Source organism: Carassius gibelio, chromosome B15 (assembly GCF_023724105.1).
Source record: "Carassius gibelio isolate Cgi1373 ecotype wild population from Czech Republic chromosome B15, carGib1.2-hapl.c, whole genome shotgun sequence".
Classification (NCBI taxonomy): Eukaryota; Metazoa; Chordata; class Actinopteri; order Cypriniformes; family Cyprinidae; genus Carassius; species Carassius gibelio.
The window spans coordinates 15,204,845-15,222,753 of record NC_068410.1 but is presented as its reverse complement, the minus strand read 5'-3'; the positions used below and the strand labels follow the sequence as shown (position 1 = coordinate 15,222,753).

General features: G+C 36.7%; 1 protein-coding gene across 3 annotated transcripts in view; it reads left to right on the top strand.

The window, feature by feature from the left end:
- The window catches only part of LOC127973191 (roundabout homolog 2-like), a 50,140-nt gene that overhangs the window by 20,636 nt on the left and 11,595 nt on the right, over window positions 1–17,909 (top strand). For all 3 annotated transcript variants that reach the window (XM_052577344.1, XM_052577346.1, XM_052577345.1), the window contains exons 3-11: window positions 38–195; window positions 2,342–2,462; window positions 2,550–2,688; window positions 4,262–4,389; window positions 10,509–10,633; window positions 12,249–12,420; window positions 13,689–13,894; window positions 15,872–15,953; window positions 16,119–16,287. In XM_052577344.1, coding sequence (XP_052433304.1) covers window positions 38–195; window positions 2,342–2,462; window positions 2,550–2,688; window positions 4,262–4,389; window positions 10,509–10,633; window positions 12,249–12,420; window positions 13,689–13,894; window positions 15,872–15,953; window positions 16,119–16,287 — 1,300 coding nt within the window. The remainder of the gene's footprint in view (window positions 1–37; window positions 196–2,341; window positions 2,463–2,549; window positions 2,689–4,261; window positions 4,390–10,508; window positions 10,634–12,248; window positions 12,421–13,688; window positions 13,895–15,871; window positions 15,954–16,118; window positions 16,288–17,909) is intronic.

Sequence of the window (17,909 nt, the reverse complement as noted above, 5' to 3'; positions counted from 1 at the left end):
ACAGCGCACAGCTAACACTTGTCTCAATCTCCCATAGTTCTCAGGGATGATTTCCGCCAGCCTCCCAATGATGTGGTGGTGGCAGCAGGAGAGCCCGCTGTGTTGGAGTGTGTCCCTCCCAGGGGTCACCCAGAGCCCACCGTTTCCTGGAAGAGGAACAATGTTCGTGTCAATGACAAGGACGGCAGGATCTCTGTGAGTCAATAGCAGAAAGTGCAATGTTGGCACAGGAGCGATGATTAGGTTGTAGTGCAGCGGTGACATCACCCTACCCCTCTGCAGCCAGCATCGATTGAAGCATAAATCAGCGCTCTTGCTCACGTCCTGTTCTCTACCAACAATGACATCACTCCCAAGTGCACTTAGTATTATTCCATGTTTGTGCTGTGCTGGTTCCCAGGGTTGTTATGGCTAAAACTGAAACTCTTTTTGTTAAAAGAAAATGAAAAATACAAATATAAATACTGGACTTAAAATGATAAAAACTGAAAATCTAAAAATAACAGATAAAAATAAAAGCTATAAATACTATCACAGTATAATAAAATAACTAATATTATACTGGTTTCTGAAAAAAGAAATGTTTGGTCAATATGGAGACAGCCATGACTGCGTTTCCCAAAAGCATCGTAAGCTTAAGTACATTGTAGACCAATTGAAACTAAATGGAACTACGATCAACTTAGGCAGTCAACTTATTTTTCCAAAGTACATATTTAAAAGAAATATTATTATTTTATTTAACAAGGAACGTACTGGCAAGGTTCTCTCAAAGTTATAAACAAACATTGTTCCAGTAATGTTAATAGAACGATCTTGCTGGGTTATTGGGTCTTTAATATTCTCAAAACATTTCCACGAAAACATTCATGGAATGTTTAATATACATATATATAATATACATATACAGTGGGGATCGAAAGTTTGGGCACCCCTTGCAGAATCTGTGAAAATATGAGTAATTTTCAAAAAATAAGAGAGATCATACTAAATGCGTGTTATTTTTTATTTAGTACTGTCCTGAGTAAGATATTGTACATAAAATATTTTAACATTTATTCCACAAGACAAAAAAAATGCTCAAATTATTAAAATAACCATACTAAAAGTTTGGGAACGCTTGGTTCTTAGTACTGTGTTCTGTTACCTGATGATCCTCGGCTGTCTTTCTGTTTTGTGATGGTTGTGCACGAGTCCCTTGTTTGTTCTGAACAGTTAAACTGAGCAGCGTTCTTCAGAAAAATCTTTAAGGTCCTGCAGATTCTTCAGTTTTCCAGCATCTTTACATATTTGAACCCTTTCCAGCAGGGACTTTATGATTTTGAGATGCACCTTATCACACTGAGGACATTTGAGGGACTCAAACACAACTATTAAAAAATATTCAAACATTCACTGATGCTCCAGAAGGAAACAAGATGCATTAAGAGCTGGGGGTGAAAACTTTTGGAATTTGAAGATCAAGGTAAATTGTACTTAATTTGTGTACCGAGAAACATACAAGTATCTTCTGTTGCTTACGAAGGGCAGAACTAAATGGAAAAAAATTATATTTCAACAAAATAAGACAAATTTGGCCATCTTCATTGTGTTCAAAAGTTTTCACCCCCCAGCTCTTAATGCATCTTGTTTCCTTCTGGAGCATCAGTGAATGTTTGAATATTTTTTAATAGTTGTGTTTGAGTCCCTCAAATGTCCTCAGTGTGATAAGGTGCATCTCAAAATCATAAAGTCCCTGCTGGAAAGGGTTCAAATATGCAAAGATGCTGGAAAACTGAAGAATCTGCAGGACCTTAAAGATTTTTCTGAAGAACGCTGCTCAGTTTAACTGTTCAGAACAAACAAGGCACTCATGCACAACCATCACAAAACAGAAAGACAGTCGTGGATCATCAGGTAACAGAACATAGTATTAAGCACCAAGGGTTCCCAAACTTTTGAGTGGGGTTATTTTAATAATTTCAGCATTTTTTTTGTCTTGTGGGCTAAATGTTAATATCTTTTATGCACAATATCTTACTCAGGACAGTACTAAATAAAATATAACATGCATTTAGTATGATCTCTCTTATTTTTTGAAAATTACTCATATTTTCACAGATTCTGCAAGGGGTGCCCAAACTTTCGATCCCCACTGTATATATAAAACATTTTGAATTCATTCAACATTCAGAAATAAAATTTTCATAAGTTAATAAAAGTTTTTGTTAGCTGGGATTTGTTTTTGAAGAGGAATACATTACTGAGTGAACCTTAACTGAAGAAAATAGTGAAAACATTTTTAAGAATCAAATCAGGTTGTACGATGATATAGTGATGTGTGTGATTTTTTCTTCTTCAGATGCGTGGTGGTAAGCTGATGATTTCTCACACCCGGAAAAGTGACGCAGGCATGTATGTGTGCGTAGGCACCAATATGGTGGGCGAGAGAGACAGCGATCCAGCCGAACTCGTTGTGTTTGGTAAGTCCAATTTTCTGCCTAATTTTTTTGGTTTCACAAAGGAGTGAAAATAATCACTATGTGTCATGTGTGTGACTGTGGGAGCAGAAAGGCCAGTATTCATCCGCAGACCTGTGAATCAGATCGTTTTGGCTGAGGAGACTGTTGACTTCTTGTGTGAGGTTCATGGAGACCCGGCTCCGACTGTCCGCTGGAACAGAGACGAAGGGGAACTACCGCGGGGGAGGCAAGACGCTGCTTACAAACATTTGTGATGCTGTTACGGCAGCTTTATGGAGCTCAAATGCCAGTTTAATGACATTTATGTAGTGACAGATTAGAAAATCAGTTTCCTAATTCCGTTATAGTTGAGTTAGAGAAGCAGAAAGCCCCTTTAAACAATAAACCTCAAACTGAGGAATAATGTTTATTGCATAATAGAGCATTATACAACAAAACCTTAAAGGGATAGTTTACCCCATCAAAAAAAAAAATTCTGTCATTCACTCTTCCTCGTGTTGTTGCAAACACATAAGACTTAATTTTTTTTCGGCGGAACACAAGAAGATATTTTGAATGAAACCTGACTGATTTCTGTCCCTCCCCTGAAAGTCTACACTAAATCTTTGACAATTCAAGAAGTTCACGAAGATATTCAGCCAGTCTAATTGTGCTTCTGTTTAATGAATTTGATAAGCTCTACCGTGTGTATGTTTGCTGATCAATGTTTATAAGACGAACAGATTTAATTTAGGTTTTTATTCATTTGAAGTAGGGCTGCACAATATTGATTTAAAATCTTATATGCGATAATGCTTTAAATGTGTAATTTAGATTATATTTAAACATTTAAAAACTAAAAATGATATGACAAAAAAAAAAAAATCACACATTTCACATTTTTTGGCAATAAAATTTCTCATCTTTTCAGAATTTTTTTATTCTCTGCCAACTTAGATTTTTATAAACTTTTTGAAGTATTAAAATCATTCAGTTAACTTACATCCATTGCAATAAGCATTTCGCAGTTTGCACATATGCAACATTTTGATAGTTTTACATATTGTGCAGCCTTGATATAATGCAATCTTGATTGCTTGTGGAAAATGATTAGAGAATATTAAAGATATCTTAATTTCTGTTCCAAAATTAAATCTTTAGCTAGGAAATGTATTACAATCATTTGCATTCAGTATGAGGTGTATGGTGTTGTGCATGCCAAGTGTAAGTGCTTATATGGGAGATTCAGGTTCAAATCTGGCTTAAATTATGTCAGAGACAGTATGAAGAGAAGGAGAGTGACCACTTTTAGAAAAATGTCTGAAACTGCAATTCTCAATATACCAATGGAAAAGAAAATCACATTGTATTGTGCTTTGAGCTAACGAAGCAACACTTATTAGGTTTTATTGGCAGTATGGCATATGTTGTTTAAATGAAAGATTTCTTAGCCAACAATTTTAGAGATTTCAGTCTTTTCCCATTCAAATAGATTACTGTAGCTGTTGGACTAGAAAGATGACCAACAAGTGAACTGACTTGAATCTTGGTCCTATTTCCATTCTCTTCCCAAATAGTTTTCTGTCTCCTTTCTACTGTCAAATAAAAAAAAAAGTGGCAAAAGCCCCAAGAATGAAATATAATTAGAGTTTCCTAAAGTTTGGGGCACAGTACAGTGGCATATTTGATGGAGTCTCACAGAAATGTCCTCTCAGAGAGTGGAAGGATGAAGACAGGCTGTAGGAGGAATGTGTGATGACTGTTCAATCTGCTCTCCTCACGGACAACCGCTGTCTCTTTTCACCTTCTCGGCCGAGTAGATTTGAGATCCGTGGTGACAACAGCCTGCGTCTGGTAAGGGTCAGAGCAGAGGACGAGGGCACTTACACGTGTGTCACAGAAAACAGCGTGGGCAAAACCGAAGCCTCCGCCGTGCTGCAGGTCCACGGTAAGACACGCAGGCATGCCTCCTTTTACACCACACATCACAGCGCACATCAAATATGAATCACAAAGAAGCTTCATGCATATGTTGTCACTCATCTCCATTAAACAGACCTCACCGCAAACATTTGAACATGTCAGGTGCAATCAGTCTTATCTGTGTGAAGTCACACGGAACGATTTATCAGCTCCTCTGTTGCAGCTTAAATGTTAACTCTTTTCTAGTGCATTGCCTCATTGACTAGAGAGCCAACTGACTTCTAAAGGCCAAATATAGGACTCAGTTCTGATGCAAGCACTTTGGATATGCATTCAGCCAAACACATACCTTTCAAAATATTTGCCATTGTCCGTGAACACAGGTGCTTGACACATCCACTAGAAAGATTCATCCTTGTCCATTGTCTGCACTATTCATTTCCAGAAGTTACTAGCAATACAAATGTCATTGAAATTATTTAAACAAGCTGTCTCATTTAATTTGGGTGTATCTTTTAACTAACTCATGCCAGCACTCATCCATGCATGTATATGTTGTTGTTGCGGTTTCTGGTAGTTGCTTCTTGTTTTGTCTCCATTTATTTTTCCTCTGTGAAACAACGGCCCAGGCCAGTGTTGTCACCTTGTGGACAAACTAGGTAGTGCAAAAACTACATTTAAAAATAAGCACATGATAGGTCTACACACAGATCATACAAGTTTAGAAAACAGGACTGTGCGTGTAAAGTGTGTGCATACTGTATATGCTTTAGTGAGGACTAAACAAAGCTTTGTGATGCATTGAACCTTTTCTCGCAATTGTATCGCAGAAGGGAATGGAAGCACAATATAAGTAGCGAGAGACTCGACTCACAATTGCTTTCATTGAAGATTATGTTCGCATGTTGCTATGCTAACAACACAATACTGAAATAAGCACAAAATATACAAACAATGGGTACTTTTTTATTAGGCTTTGATATACTTTTTTCTTGACACTTTTCAGTGTTGAATAAAATATATACTTTAAGAAAAAGTTTACATACCTCATTAACGATGTTGGATAAATATTTTTCTCTAAAAATACATTTTCTCATCCTCATGTTGTTCAAAATCAGTTTGACTTTCTTTTTTTGTGGAACATAAAAATAAATGGAAATCGCCAGTGAGGACCAAATGTTGTTTTGGACAGTGTTGGTTTCATTGTATGGATTAAACAGTTAAAAAACGTCTTTAAAATATCCCCTTTTGTGTTCCACTGAAAACAGAAACTCATACAGGTTTGGAGCAAGATGAGGGTGAGTAAATTATTGTAGGTTTTTCTACTTAGGCAGCTTCGGAACAGAGCAACGATGTGGAGCTTACGTTAAAGCGTGTGGATTACTGTATTTGACAGCTGTTATAGAAAGACGGTGTGCTTTAGCAAACTGCCGGAGTGCAGAGGCAGTGTTAATAGAACATGGCAAAGTGTGTGTTTGCGTGTGTGTAGAAATGAGCAAGAGAAAGAGCGAGAAAACTGGATGGGAATCTAGTTGGCACAAGCCGGGGGAAGCGGCCCTGATTCAATTCATCCTCCAGTTATTTTGCCAGTCTGAATTAAGATGAGAACAAGCAGCTCTGCCTCCATCTCCTTCCTACAGCCTCCTTTTTCTGCCTCACTCTTTCTCTATCTCTCTCTTTCTCTCTCCATTTTCTGACTTGGGGCCATTTTCCTGATGTTTCATTTGTGAATTTTCTGTCTCATTTGCCTTGATGTTTTGTTGCCCTTCATCATTTCATCCTTACCAACCTTTCCTTCTTCTTCACTGCATGCTGCTGCATTTCGCAAGGTAGCACAGGCAGACTGTTTTCTGCTGCATTGCATTGTGGGTATGATTGAAAAGTGTGGGAATGCTTAAAAAAGAGATTTCAAGTCATTACTCTGATACTGCCATTAAATTAATGGGGATTTCAGAGCTTGTGAATTAGGAAGTTTTAAGCAGCTGATTAATATAAATAACACTGAAGCATGAACATTCACACTGGACAGTGACTACTACATTTTAAGGAATCACAAGCACATTTACATTTATATTTGTGTATTTGGCTGACACTTTTATACAAAACAACTGCTTACATAACATTTTATCAGTGCTAGCTTTACCTAAAGATCGAACCTTTGACCCCACATCGCCCTCTACCAGCTACAAGGATTTTGAGACTGAATACAGTTGCTGTCAACAAAGCTTTCTTAGATTTTGAAAAAATGGTGTAAAATAGAAAATTAGAGTTAAAAATAGAAGCCTTTTGAATGTGACTTATTAATTAGTGCACACGCTTTTCCACATTAATTTGTGGCACCCATGTTAGTGACGTTAGTTGAATCTGACGTGTGACATGGACTAATCCACACATTTCCTGTCCTCTCCCTTACCGTCTATATCAATATAATATATCATTAAAAAACAAACAAAAAAGACAATAAAATCATTTTTTTCCAATTTAGGTTTTTACTTGTCCGCCAATAAAGTGTAAATTACATTTAGATTTTTTTTATAGATATATATTGGTGAGAAACAGTTTTGTTTCTTTTGCATAATACCGCTGTAATACATATGTAAGAATTTTATTCACATACTGTATGTGGAATATTTCTCGCATGAATCCACCAAAACTAAAATATTATGAACAAAATCCCAATGTGTTGTTGTTTTTTTGTCACTCACAGCATCACATATGACATGAGCCAGTATCCGTCTCTCAGTGGAACTGCACCTGTCACAAAAATCAGGATTTCACTCTTCACATTTTCGTTTTGGTGGATTAACGTGAAAAAAAAAATCCAAATATGTGACTGTAATTCTTACAGATTTACTTCTGTATTATGCAGCATTATTATGCAAAGGTTTCCAGCCACTGGTGAGTAACTGGTTTAATTTACTCTCCACAGCCATATTTACTTACATTGGCACTTGGTGAGTTTTGCCCTGCATGTACTGCAGCTCTTCAGTCCCATATGTAAATACACAGTAGCAGAAGCTAGAGTAAAATAGTTATGCATGCAGTCTGTTAACTTTTACTTTCTGTGTGATGTTATGAGAACACCTGTGCTAATGTGAGATTGACAGGGCCTGTGTCTATCAGGGGAACGCTGTCTTCTCTGATCCTTTCAGCAGATGTTTGCTGCCTTCTAGCCTAACATTTCCCCAAAATACCAGGGAGCAAAGCCACAGCATCAGTGACTTAACACGCTGAAGATTACGACTGACCACACACATCTGCTGTTTTTACACTCATCAGACAAGCACACACGATGAGCGGCCATGTGCACAATAGCTTTTACCAAGCCCAACAAAATGCCCACAGGATGAGTCGTGAGCCAAATGCATCCTCGTTCACTGGATCATCTCAAACGTGCCCTGTTTTAAAAATGGGAAATTGTGTGGTTTAATTCTGTGGCTTTTAAAGGGACATTTCATGCAAAAAAATTCAAATCATTTATTCACCCTCATATGGAAGCTTGTTTCTGCCATGGGATAAAAAATGTAATAGGTATTGTGAGTTTTTGTCTATAAAAGCCCATTTCCGCCACTGAATAAAAATAAAAAAAGGTAATTATGACTTTTTATTTAGCAATTATGATTTTTTTTCTCAGAATAGCAAGATATCACAATTGCATGTCATAAAGGCAGAATTGTGATTTTTTATTTTATTTCTCAAAATTGTGTAAATATATTGCAATTCTGACTTTATACGGTAACACAGAATTTTGAGTTACTGTATAATGTCAAAATTGTGAGATATAAACAGTTGTCTTTCTTCCCCTGAAAATTGGAATTTATAACTCGCAATTCTGACTTTATATCTTTATCTTTATCTGATTTTATATAATTTATACCATCTGAAAACAAAAGTCAGACTTTTTATTCATTTTTTTTTTATTCTGTGGCAGAAACAGGGTTCCATATTTATCTCACAATTCGTAATTGTAAGATATAAATGCAGAATTGTTAGCTATAAACAAATTGCAATATATAAACTCTGAGAAGAAGAAAGTTAGTATAAGGCAAATAAAAAAAGAAGAACAAGAAAAAGTTAGAATTGCAAGATGTAAAAAAGTCTGAATTGTCGCAATTACCTTTTTTGTGTTCCATAAAGAACCATTCAGTAAACAGTTCTTAAAAGAATCTTACTGTGAAGGAAGAACATTTTGATAATCTAAACTACCTTTGGTAACACTTAACTTATAGCTTTTATATATAATGCATTATAAAGGGTTATTAAAGGGTATAATACATTAGAATTATTCATAATGTGCATTATATTACATTATATCTTGTAAATAATTAAAACCGAATTTTAAAATGCAAGTGTTATTTTATAATAACTGTGGTTACAATTACTCATGAGATTTTGCAATGCATTATAAGGTGCATTGCAAGACATAATTAATGCATTAAAGGGACTTTTATTATGCATTATACATAAAGACTTTAAGTAGAGTGTTACCCAACCAATCAATAAAGTATGTTTTGTAGAATAGAAAGGTTCTGTGGATGTTAAAGTTGCTTCATCAAGCCATAAATGCGAAAGAAGATATTTAAGGCATTGATTTTTAAGGCCAAAAATAAAAACCCAGATATTTTTTAAAATATATTCTGTCCCTTTGAGGCTTCAGAATTTCATTATACTCGGAGATGTTTCTTTTACTCATTATTTCAATCCCTAAAGCTGACATGCATACATACAAGTCAATCTGTCGCTTGGGAGTTGTCACCTGCAGAAGTGAACAGTAGCTCCGTCAGCCCCAAGCCACTTCTCCCCATACTATTATTCTCCTCCGGTTTATATGATCTTTGTCAGCTTCTCGTCATGAGTTGTTATTTGTGTGGGAGCTTGTAGCCCCGTAAGAAAAAAATGTGAAAATGGAGAAACAACACAGATGAGTCAGATCTCGCGCTTTCTCCCTGTCTGCCTTTCTCGCTCTCATACGCCTTCTCTCACTTGGGTCTGCAGTACAAACCTACTGTGAAGTTTCTGAACAGCAGGGTAGCGGTCTGGTTATCTAAACAAAGACACACAGCCTTGAGCCCAGCACCATACTAAAAAGTGGGTGGGAAATGGCTGCTGGATAACATTGGTGGTTCCGTTTGGCTTTTAGAGCGATAAACCGAGCAGTAACCACCTCAAACATCGCCCCTGAAAACAGATGTTTTTCGATATCATGCATCCGCCGCTATCCCAGCATGAGCCACGGATCAGCTTTGCATTCACAACTAATTACTTGCTTTAATCTGGGCTGACTGGAGACTCTATATGTTTTAAATCTGACAGCTCTCCTGCTAATGTGCAAATCACAGAGCTGATGAGCCTCAGAGGACAGCACTTAACTGATAAGTGATTTAAAATACATGTTTTTATAGAGTGGGCGAGCATAGATGGTGTTTGGTGAGGGTTAAATTCAATCAAACCAAGTTCAAGTACGAGTGGTTGTTGTCAGAGCCTCCCATAGCAGAAACGCATAGCAAATTATGTCTCTTCAACATCTCAGTTGTTACTCCTAGAAAGCTCGGAGATTCAGAGGAGAACAAATTGAAAGGTTTGCACACAAACTGCCACAAACAGACATCTCAGTAAAGTATGCCAAATTTCGATAGTCTGCTGTATCTTTTTGGATTGGAAACTGATTTTGGGTGTTGGGCTTTCCAGCTGATTAGCATTAGTTTGAAACAGAGACAGGGAATGCAAATAAATGACTCCCCCTGAGACGTTTACTCGAGACTCCTACTTCTCAGATGTTACTCTAGAGTTTTCAGAATGTATCTCTGCAGTGCCACAAACTCTGCTCTAATTTACACAGATGCCAACGTCTTCAATCATTTGATTCCAGAACATTTCTTAAGAAATTAAAGTATATGTTTATTACTTAATACTCTTGGATTTGATCGATCTGGTCTACTGGACAATTCCACTTTTCCTATGTAAATTGCTTATTGGGTCTAGCTTTCCCACTTTGTGTCATTTTGCCAACACTATTTACCATTATTTCTTGTCCTTCCTCCATCCATTTGTATGACATAGGTAGCTAAAAAAGACAAAAATGCAAAAAATCATGAAGCATTTCAAATTCTCTAACCAGCCACATTCTGTTCTCTCTGTCTGCAGTGCCCCCACAGATTGACGTACGTCCCCAGGATCAAGTCGCTGCCCAGGGACGGACTGTCACTTTTCAATGTGGCACCCAGGGAAACCCTCTTCCAGCAGTTTTCTGGCAGAAAGAAGGGAGTCAGGTGAGTGCAGCCACAGTTTTTAATCAAACATAGCATGTTTTTTTGAGTTTAAACAGCTGTGTATAAATACACTATATTACCTTTTAAAATTCATACAGTATATAGTCAAGTACATACTGTATAGCATAAGTAAACAGTGCATTGTACATGATTCGAGATGCCGCTTATGAGATGGCTCAGCATTGTCCCCCAGTAATCCAGTGCTTCACTGAATGTCATGCGTGGGTTTAAAGAGCCTGATTGGAGATCAAAGGCAGATCTCTTCATATAAAGATGATTTATTTGCATCTCAGAGCATGTTTATCAGTGACTCATTAACTTAGCCAGAGCTTGAAAACAAGCCTAGAGTCTCTATGATTATATTTACCCTTGTTGATGCTGATTAGCCGTGTATTGCTGATTGCATTGAAGAGATGATTCAGAGCGTTGAATTGCTGGAGCTGGGCCCTTTGACAAAGCAGCGTGTTTTCAAAGCCATCATGGGAAACCACCGATGAGTTGGACCTCCTAGAGAGACTTGTGAAGGAGTGGGAGGAGAAAATTTAACAGAGAGGAACATCAGGTTTCAGAGCAGTTCCCATAGGCCAGCAAAAGCACAGAGTCCAGTGTAATGGCAGTCAGGAGTGTGTTTCGACGCTAAAAATAGACCACCATCAGTGCGGTAGAGAGCTAAAGACCACTCAGCCCTGATGGCTCACATCATTTTAGTGTCATTTGGGGTGTGGTCTGTGCAATGGATTTTATAACACGTCCCTCGTGTTCACGCTTGTATGCCATTTGCAGCTGTGTTCCAGATTAGGCTGTGGCCTTTTCACCTTCGTCCATTACTTGCCCATTTTAAGCCTCTTAAGAGAAGTGCATAGATTCCCCCTCACTTTACTGTATGTACCCCCAGTTAACCCCACTGCAGTCCCACAAAGTAACAAACAGCTTCTCTCAGCGAATTAAACTGCCAGAAAAACACAACCAAGCACTCAAATCAGTTTTGATGGAGATGAGATCTTTTAATCGGCTTACAGTTTTTCAGCGATATTTTGGAGGCACCATATTCAAGCATTTAATTTTTTAGATACTTAAATACTTGTCTTCAACAAGGACGCATTAAACTGATCAAAGTGACAGTGAAGACATGAATCGGGTTAAAAAAGATTCCTATTTCTAATAAATGCTGTTCTTTGAACTTTCTATTTATTAAAAACTGAATAACAGTTTCCAAAAAAAATATTAAGCAGCTCAACTGTGTTTCTTGAGTGCAAATCAGCATATTAGAATGATTTCTGAAGGATCATGTGACACTGAAGACTGGAGTAATGATGCTGAAAATTCTGCTTTGTCATCACATGAATAAATGACTTAACACCTTTACATCTGTCCTTCAAATAAAATCCAATTAAACAGGCTGATTTTATTACTTTTCCTTTAACTGTTCAAGTGCATTGCATCATAATAATAATTAGAGTATGCCTACATAGTTCATCAAACTCTTTTCCTTCAAAAGAACGATCCTGTTTTCCCTGGCTGTTTGAAATTTGTAAATCAGATATTCAGTCTCTCTGAACACTTGGTAATTTACCCACAGTGTGGTGTGAACTCAAGAGTCTGTCTTCTGTCATAGATGCTGCTTTTCCCCGGCCAACCTCCTTCCCAGTCGGGCCGTTATTCTGTGTCCATGAGCGGAGAGCTGTCCATCTCTGATGTTCACTCGGAGGACTCCGGCTACTATATCTGCCAGGCGATCAGTGTGGCAGGAAGTGTCCTCGCCAAGGCTCTGCTGGAAGTGGAAACTGGTGAGTACCTGGGATTACAGTTCATCCCACCCAGCAAATGGCATCTCTGGAGATAATTGTGAAGAAAACCCCTAGCATTAACAAACTGTGTGTTCCTGTAGCTCAACTGGTAGAGCATTGCATTAGCAAGCAAGCTAGCGCAAGGTTGGGGTTTCGATTCCCCGGGAACACATGATAGGTAAAAATTGATAGCCTGAATGCACTGTAAGTCGCTTTGGATAAAAGCGTCTGCTAAATGCATAAATTTAATTTAACAAACTGCCTGAGCGTGAACACACACAATACGCATGGCTCTTCATTTTGATGTTCGTTCTTTAAATCATAAATTTAGTTTTCAATTAATGGTGCTTGCTGAGGGATCACTAAAAGAGAAGTGTACTTGAACCTACTTCATTTTGAAGTTTTTAGAATTATATAATTAAAGGCAATGATGTGGTTAAATAAATTGTGAGCTCTCCATGTTTGAAAGTTAAGAAGCTGTTGATGAGTATTTACCTTACTGTATTTTTATTGTAATATGTTGAGGATTTTTGTATTTGTCTTTTTGAATGAGTGGCTGAAAGCAGTAAAGCCTTGATACTTCAAAATAAAAGTCCCGTTTTTTTGGAGGGCTTTTTTGTAATTAAAAGTCCTGCATTATGCATCAAATATTTTTTTTCTGAATATTATTGGTATTGTGGTTACACAATAAACTGTATCAGGTGTTTAATTAAATGTAAAACTCTTGTGGCTTCTCTGGGCCGCCCCGTCACAGTAAGAAGAGTTTCAATATATAGATTTCATGAGTATCAACACAGCAATCTTTTAATTGCCTTGGTTTCATCATATCAGCAAATTCAATATGGATCGACTCTAGTATTGATGTCTTTGAAATAAGCCTGTTTTGCTGTTAAAAAATATGCCTTAGCCTGTTTAATCAAGTAAGAATCTGAGAAACATGATTTATTTTTGAGATTGTATGCATTTGTTAAGTATGTGTTATTCATTCTACTCCTGCAAGTTTTAAAAAGTCTTACAATTCTGCAGATTCCCTTAAATAACTAGTCTAAGCCAACCATACTGACCCATCACCCCGATTCCACAATATCTTCATCTTTTTGTGCCATTGTGTTCTCAAAGTGTGATTAACTCTGACTGCCAGTTGCACTTCCGTAGCCGTACAAGTCAGACTGATCTTTGGATGCCAGAAGCACTGTTAGACAACTGTAAGACAACTGGACAGATGCAAACACACTCCCCACAAACACACTCTGCTGTTTATCCTCCAGGCCCATCCGATCTCGTCCCTCCAATTATCCGTCAGGGCCCAGCCAACCAGACGCTCGCTTTAGGCTCCAGCGCCCTACTCCAGTGCCATGTGATGGGCAGCCCAATCCCCAGCGTCAGGTGGGAGAAGGACGGCCAAAGCGTTCTGAGCGATGACATTCACATAAGCCTAATGGAAAACGGCACTTTACACATCAGCGGCTTGAAGGTATTTGACAGACGCTTCAGACAAAGATGTGAATTGTTTGCTTTGATTAGAGCTGTGAAAAGCGAAAGCTCCCTGGACAGAGAGCCTCTGAGAAAACATTTCAAACTAAGTGAGACGTTCACAAGCACACCTGAAATAATGGTGTCCACTTGAGCATTTCTTACTCGAGGCAGGGTTTCCATCAGCGCATGCAAAACACATTTAGCCACGTAACGTTCATAAATCAATAACCAACAGATTTGATCGCTTGGAGAAGCTCTGCGTACATTTAGCTCAAATGTAATTACGCACACGAATTACACTGATAAAGTGAAAGTGACTCTAATCTGCAGTTTCCTTCCAAGTTTGGAGAAAAGAGTAAGATTTGTTTTAATTGATTTTGGCATTCATTCATCAAGTAGGTTCAGTGGAAAAATAGCTCAAGACTTGAAGCTCTGAGTGCGATACATCTAAACAACCAGCCAAATCTGTCATGTCATGATATAGTGTTTGACAAAACGGATATATTAGCCTATCAGATAAGGATGGAGGAGTGAAATATTTCATATGCTAATATTACTCTGTGGGGCTCTCTTTTGAATATTAAAACAGCATCATACATCTTATATCATAACATAGCATAAAAGAATCATGGTTGTGTGCCATCAAGAATTCAATTCATGAATTATTAATATTGGTTGTGTTTAATATTATCTGCATTTTATTTGATAAATTAACTTGAATTTGTATGGGCCATACAAATGGAGCAACACTTAATTTCCCAGAATGCACCAATTCAGGTTTTATTACACACACAAAAACAATTATTCTTTTTACAAAATAAATATATACGTTCATTAACAAAAAAAAAAAAAAAAAAAGATTCTTAGGAACACTATTTTATTTTTCTATTTTTCTTTTTTATATAGTTTTGGCTGTTAATTGTGTGTGTAAATCCATATAAGTGGTACCATCCACTTTATTATAGTTTGTGTTGTATTATGTTGGAATGAAATAAAACATTAATCATTATATTATATTATATTATATTATATTATATTATATTATATTATATTATATTATATTATATTATATTATATTATATTATATTATATTATATTATATTATATTATATTATATTATATTATATTATATTATATTATATTATATTGTTTTTATACACACATACACATATAGAATAGTTCCAGAAACATTTTATGATATGAATTACCAAAATTTGTTTGTATTTGAAAAATTAACTATAATTTTTATGGACAATTTAGTATTTTTCTCAATATAATAAAACATTTTATATTTATTTTGTATTTATTGCAAAGTATTTATTTTATTTTTTATAAAAAATAAAGAGTGTGTTGTTCTAGTATGCACTATAGTGTACACAAATATGGTATATTAGGGTATATAATTACTTTGAATGAATAATCTTTATCATTCGTGTGTTAAAATTGCTCGGTTATGCATTAATTGCAATTCTGTAAATGTATTTTTCAAATTCTTCTAGTATCTGGTCAGGTCTATTTAAATTCATACTGAAACGGAACCCATTTTTAAATGCAGAATCTTGACCCTGATATAGCATTCAAAAGACATTGTCTTTCAAAAGTTAGTTTAACTCAAAAAAAGCAGCTGTATATTGCACAGCTTTTCTTTGCTTCACATTTCAAGAACATTCCAATAAGAATGCCATCTGTGGTACAAGGCCTGTATATCTTAATTGAGACATTTGACAGATTGCACTGCGGTTCGCAGAATATAAAACAGCCGTTGAGAATGTCAAAAGTGATCTTAGAGGAGATCTAACAGTCACAACCTCGAACTAACTGAAAACAAATTGAAATGACTGATCGGCTGAAACAACACATTTGATCCGCTTCATTTGGAGGGAAAGAGAAAAGCACACAACTACTTCAGAAACATTGCATGCTCGCAATTATCTTCGTCATCTTCCAGAGATGATTTGGTCTTCTCTGTTGCTAGGAGACTGACTCAGGGACCTACACCTGTGTCGCATCCAGTTCCACTGGTGAGATGAGTTGGAGTGGGACCGTGACAGTGAAAGGTAACGTACAAGCATTCTTCTCTGTAACACAGCTCTCTGTGAGACTTTGAAAGGCTGACACTTCAAGAAACTCGTTGTACTGATGATTTCAATGTGCAGTCAAACGGCCTTGGACAAGAATGCACCCTTGACGCAGTCACATTTGACTCTGTATCTTGTGTTTAGCGAGTGGAACGTCCTCTGTCCCGAGGGTCTCGCAGTCCCTGCAGCTGCCTGGTCCTCCTCAGAAGCCCGTGGTGACAGATGTGACCTCAAATAGCGTCACTCTCACTTGGCAGCCCAACCCACACGAGGGCGGAGATGCTGTCACTTCCTACATCATCGAGGCTTTCAGGTTTATATCTTTATTAACGCTAAATTACTACTGTTTGAATAACTTTTCACCTTTTAACTTTCGTTTAAAGGGTTGGTAACATTTTTAAATAAGGTTCCATTTAATAACATTAGTTAATAACGTTCTTTAACACCAACTAACAATGAAAAAATACTTATTAATCTTAGTTGATGTTAATTTCAGCATTTACGAATGCATAATTACAATCAAAGGTTATATCTGTTAATATTATTTTAAGGGTTAGTTCACCCAAAAATGAATATTGTCATTAATTACTTTCCTTCATGTCGTTCCAAATCTGTAAGAGCTTCGTTCATCTTCAGGAAACGAATTAAGATATCTTCCTGACCCTCCATAGACACTAAAAAAACAAAAATAACAACTTTATTCAACATGGTACTGTTATGAGCATGTGTTGGAGACTGACACGCAAGAGAAGAAATTGTCGAATAAAGTCATTATTTTAGTTTCTCGTAGCTTCATAACATTATGGTTGAAGCACTGATGTCACATGGACGATTTTAATGATGTCCTTACTAGGGCTGGTCTGAATACCATTTTTTGAGCAGGGCTTATATGCTCCGAGAACAGACATATTTTTCTGTTTGTCTAATTGTGCCGAGAACGGTTTGCAGTCATGCCACGCCATACCTGGCTCACATGGAAATAGAACTGTAACCGTACCTTACAGTTCTTAGAACCAGGCCTTACAGTAAATAAGCGACAAAATTCAAGTGTGAATAAAGACTGTTTTGCGGGGGATGCTAGTATATAGGCTTATATATTCTTATATATATATTATTTGAACCTCAAAATTGAAAATCGAATGCCAACCCAACGAACAAATATTTGAATAATCGACTATTCTGGTCCAGCCCTAGACCTTACTACCTTTCTGGGCTTTGATCATGTGAGTTGTGTTTCTGTCTATCGAGGGTCAGAAAGCTCATGGATTTCATCAAAAAAAAAATATGTGTTCTGAAGATAAACGAAGGTCTTTTGGGTTTGGAACAACATGAGGGTGAGTAATTAAAGACATTTTGGGGGGGGGGGGTGAATTAACCCTTTAATGAACTTGAGGTAACATGAACAAATAATGAACAGTTGTATTTCCATTAAATAATGTTAACGAAAAATTTAGCTAATGTTAACTAATGGAACCTTTTTGTAAAGTGTTACCAAAGGGTTTAAAGTGTATACATCAATAACCTTATGCATCCTTGGGAATAAGTCCTTAATTTATGTTGTATTATGTTGTGGTTTAGTTTTAATTTTTCTACAAAAGTCTCCTTATCTACCAAGAAGTCCTTAGTCTGAAAAAGTTGAAGACTTCTGATTTATAGAACAAGCATTTTGGAAGGTTTAAAGTTATAAATATACAGCTTTAATTTGAGTTAAATTGCTAACATTTTGTATGAATATGTGTGTCATTTGAGCTGTTATTTTACCCAAATCAGCCTTTTGAGGTGACACTACTTTTCTAAGTGGATAAATGTCTGGATATGTAATTCCTGTGTGTTTTTCCTCAGTGTAAACAATCCCTTCTGGATCTTTATGCGCATCATGAGAAAGTTACATGGTTTACTCCAGTGCAGAGCTTTGCCCTATAGACTTCTAGTGTA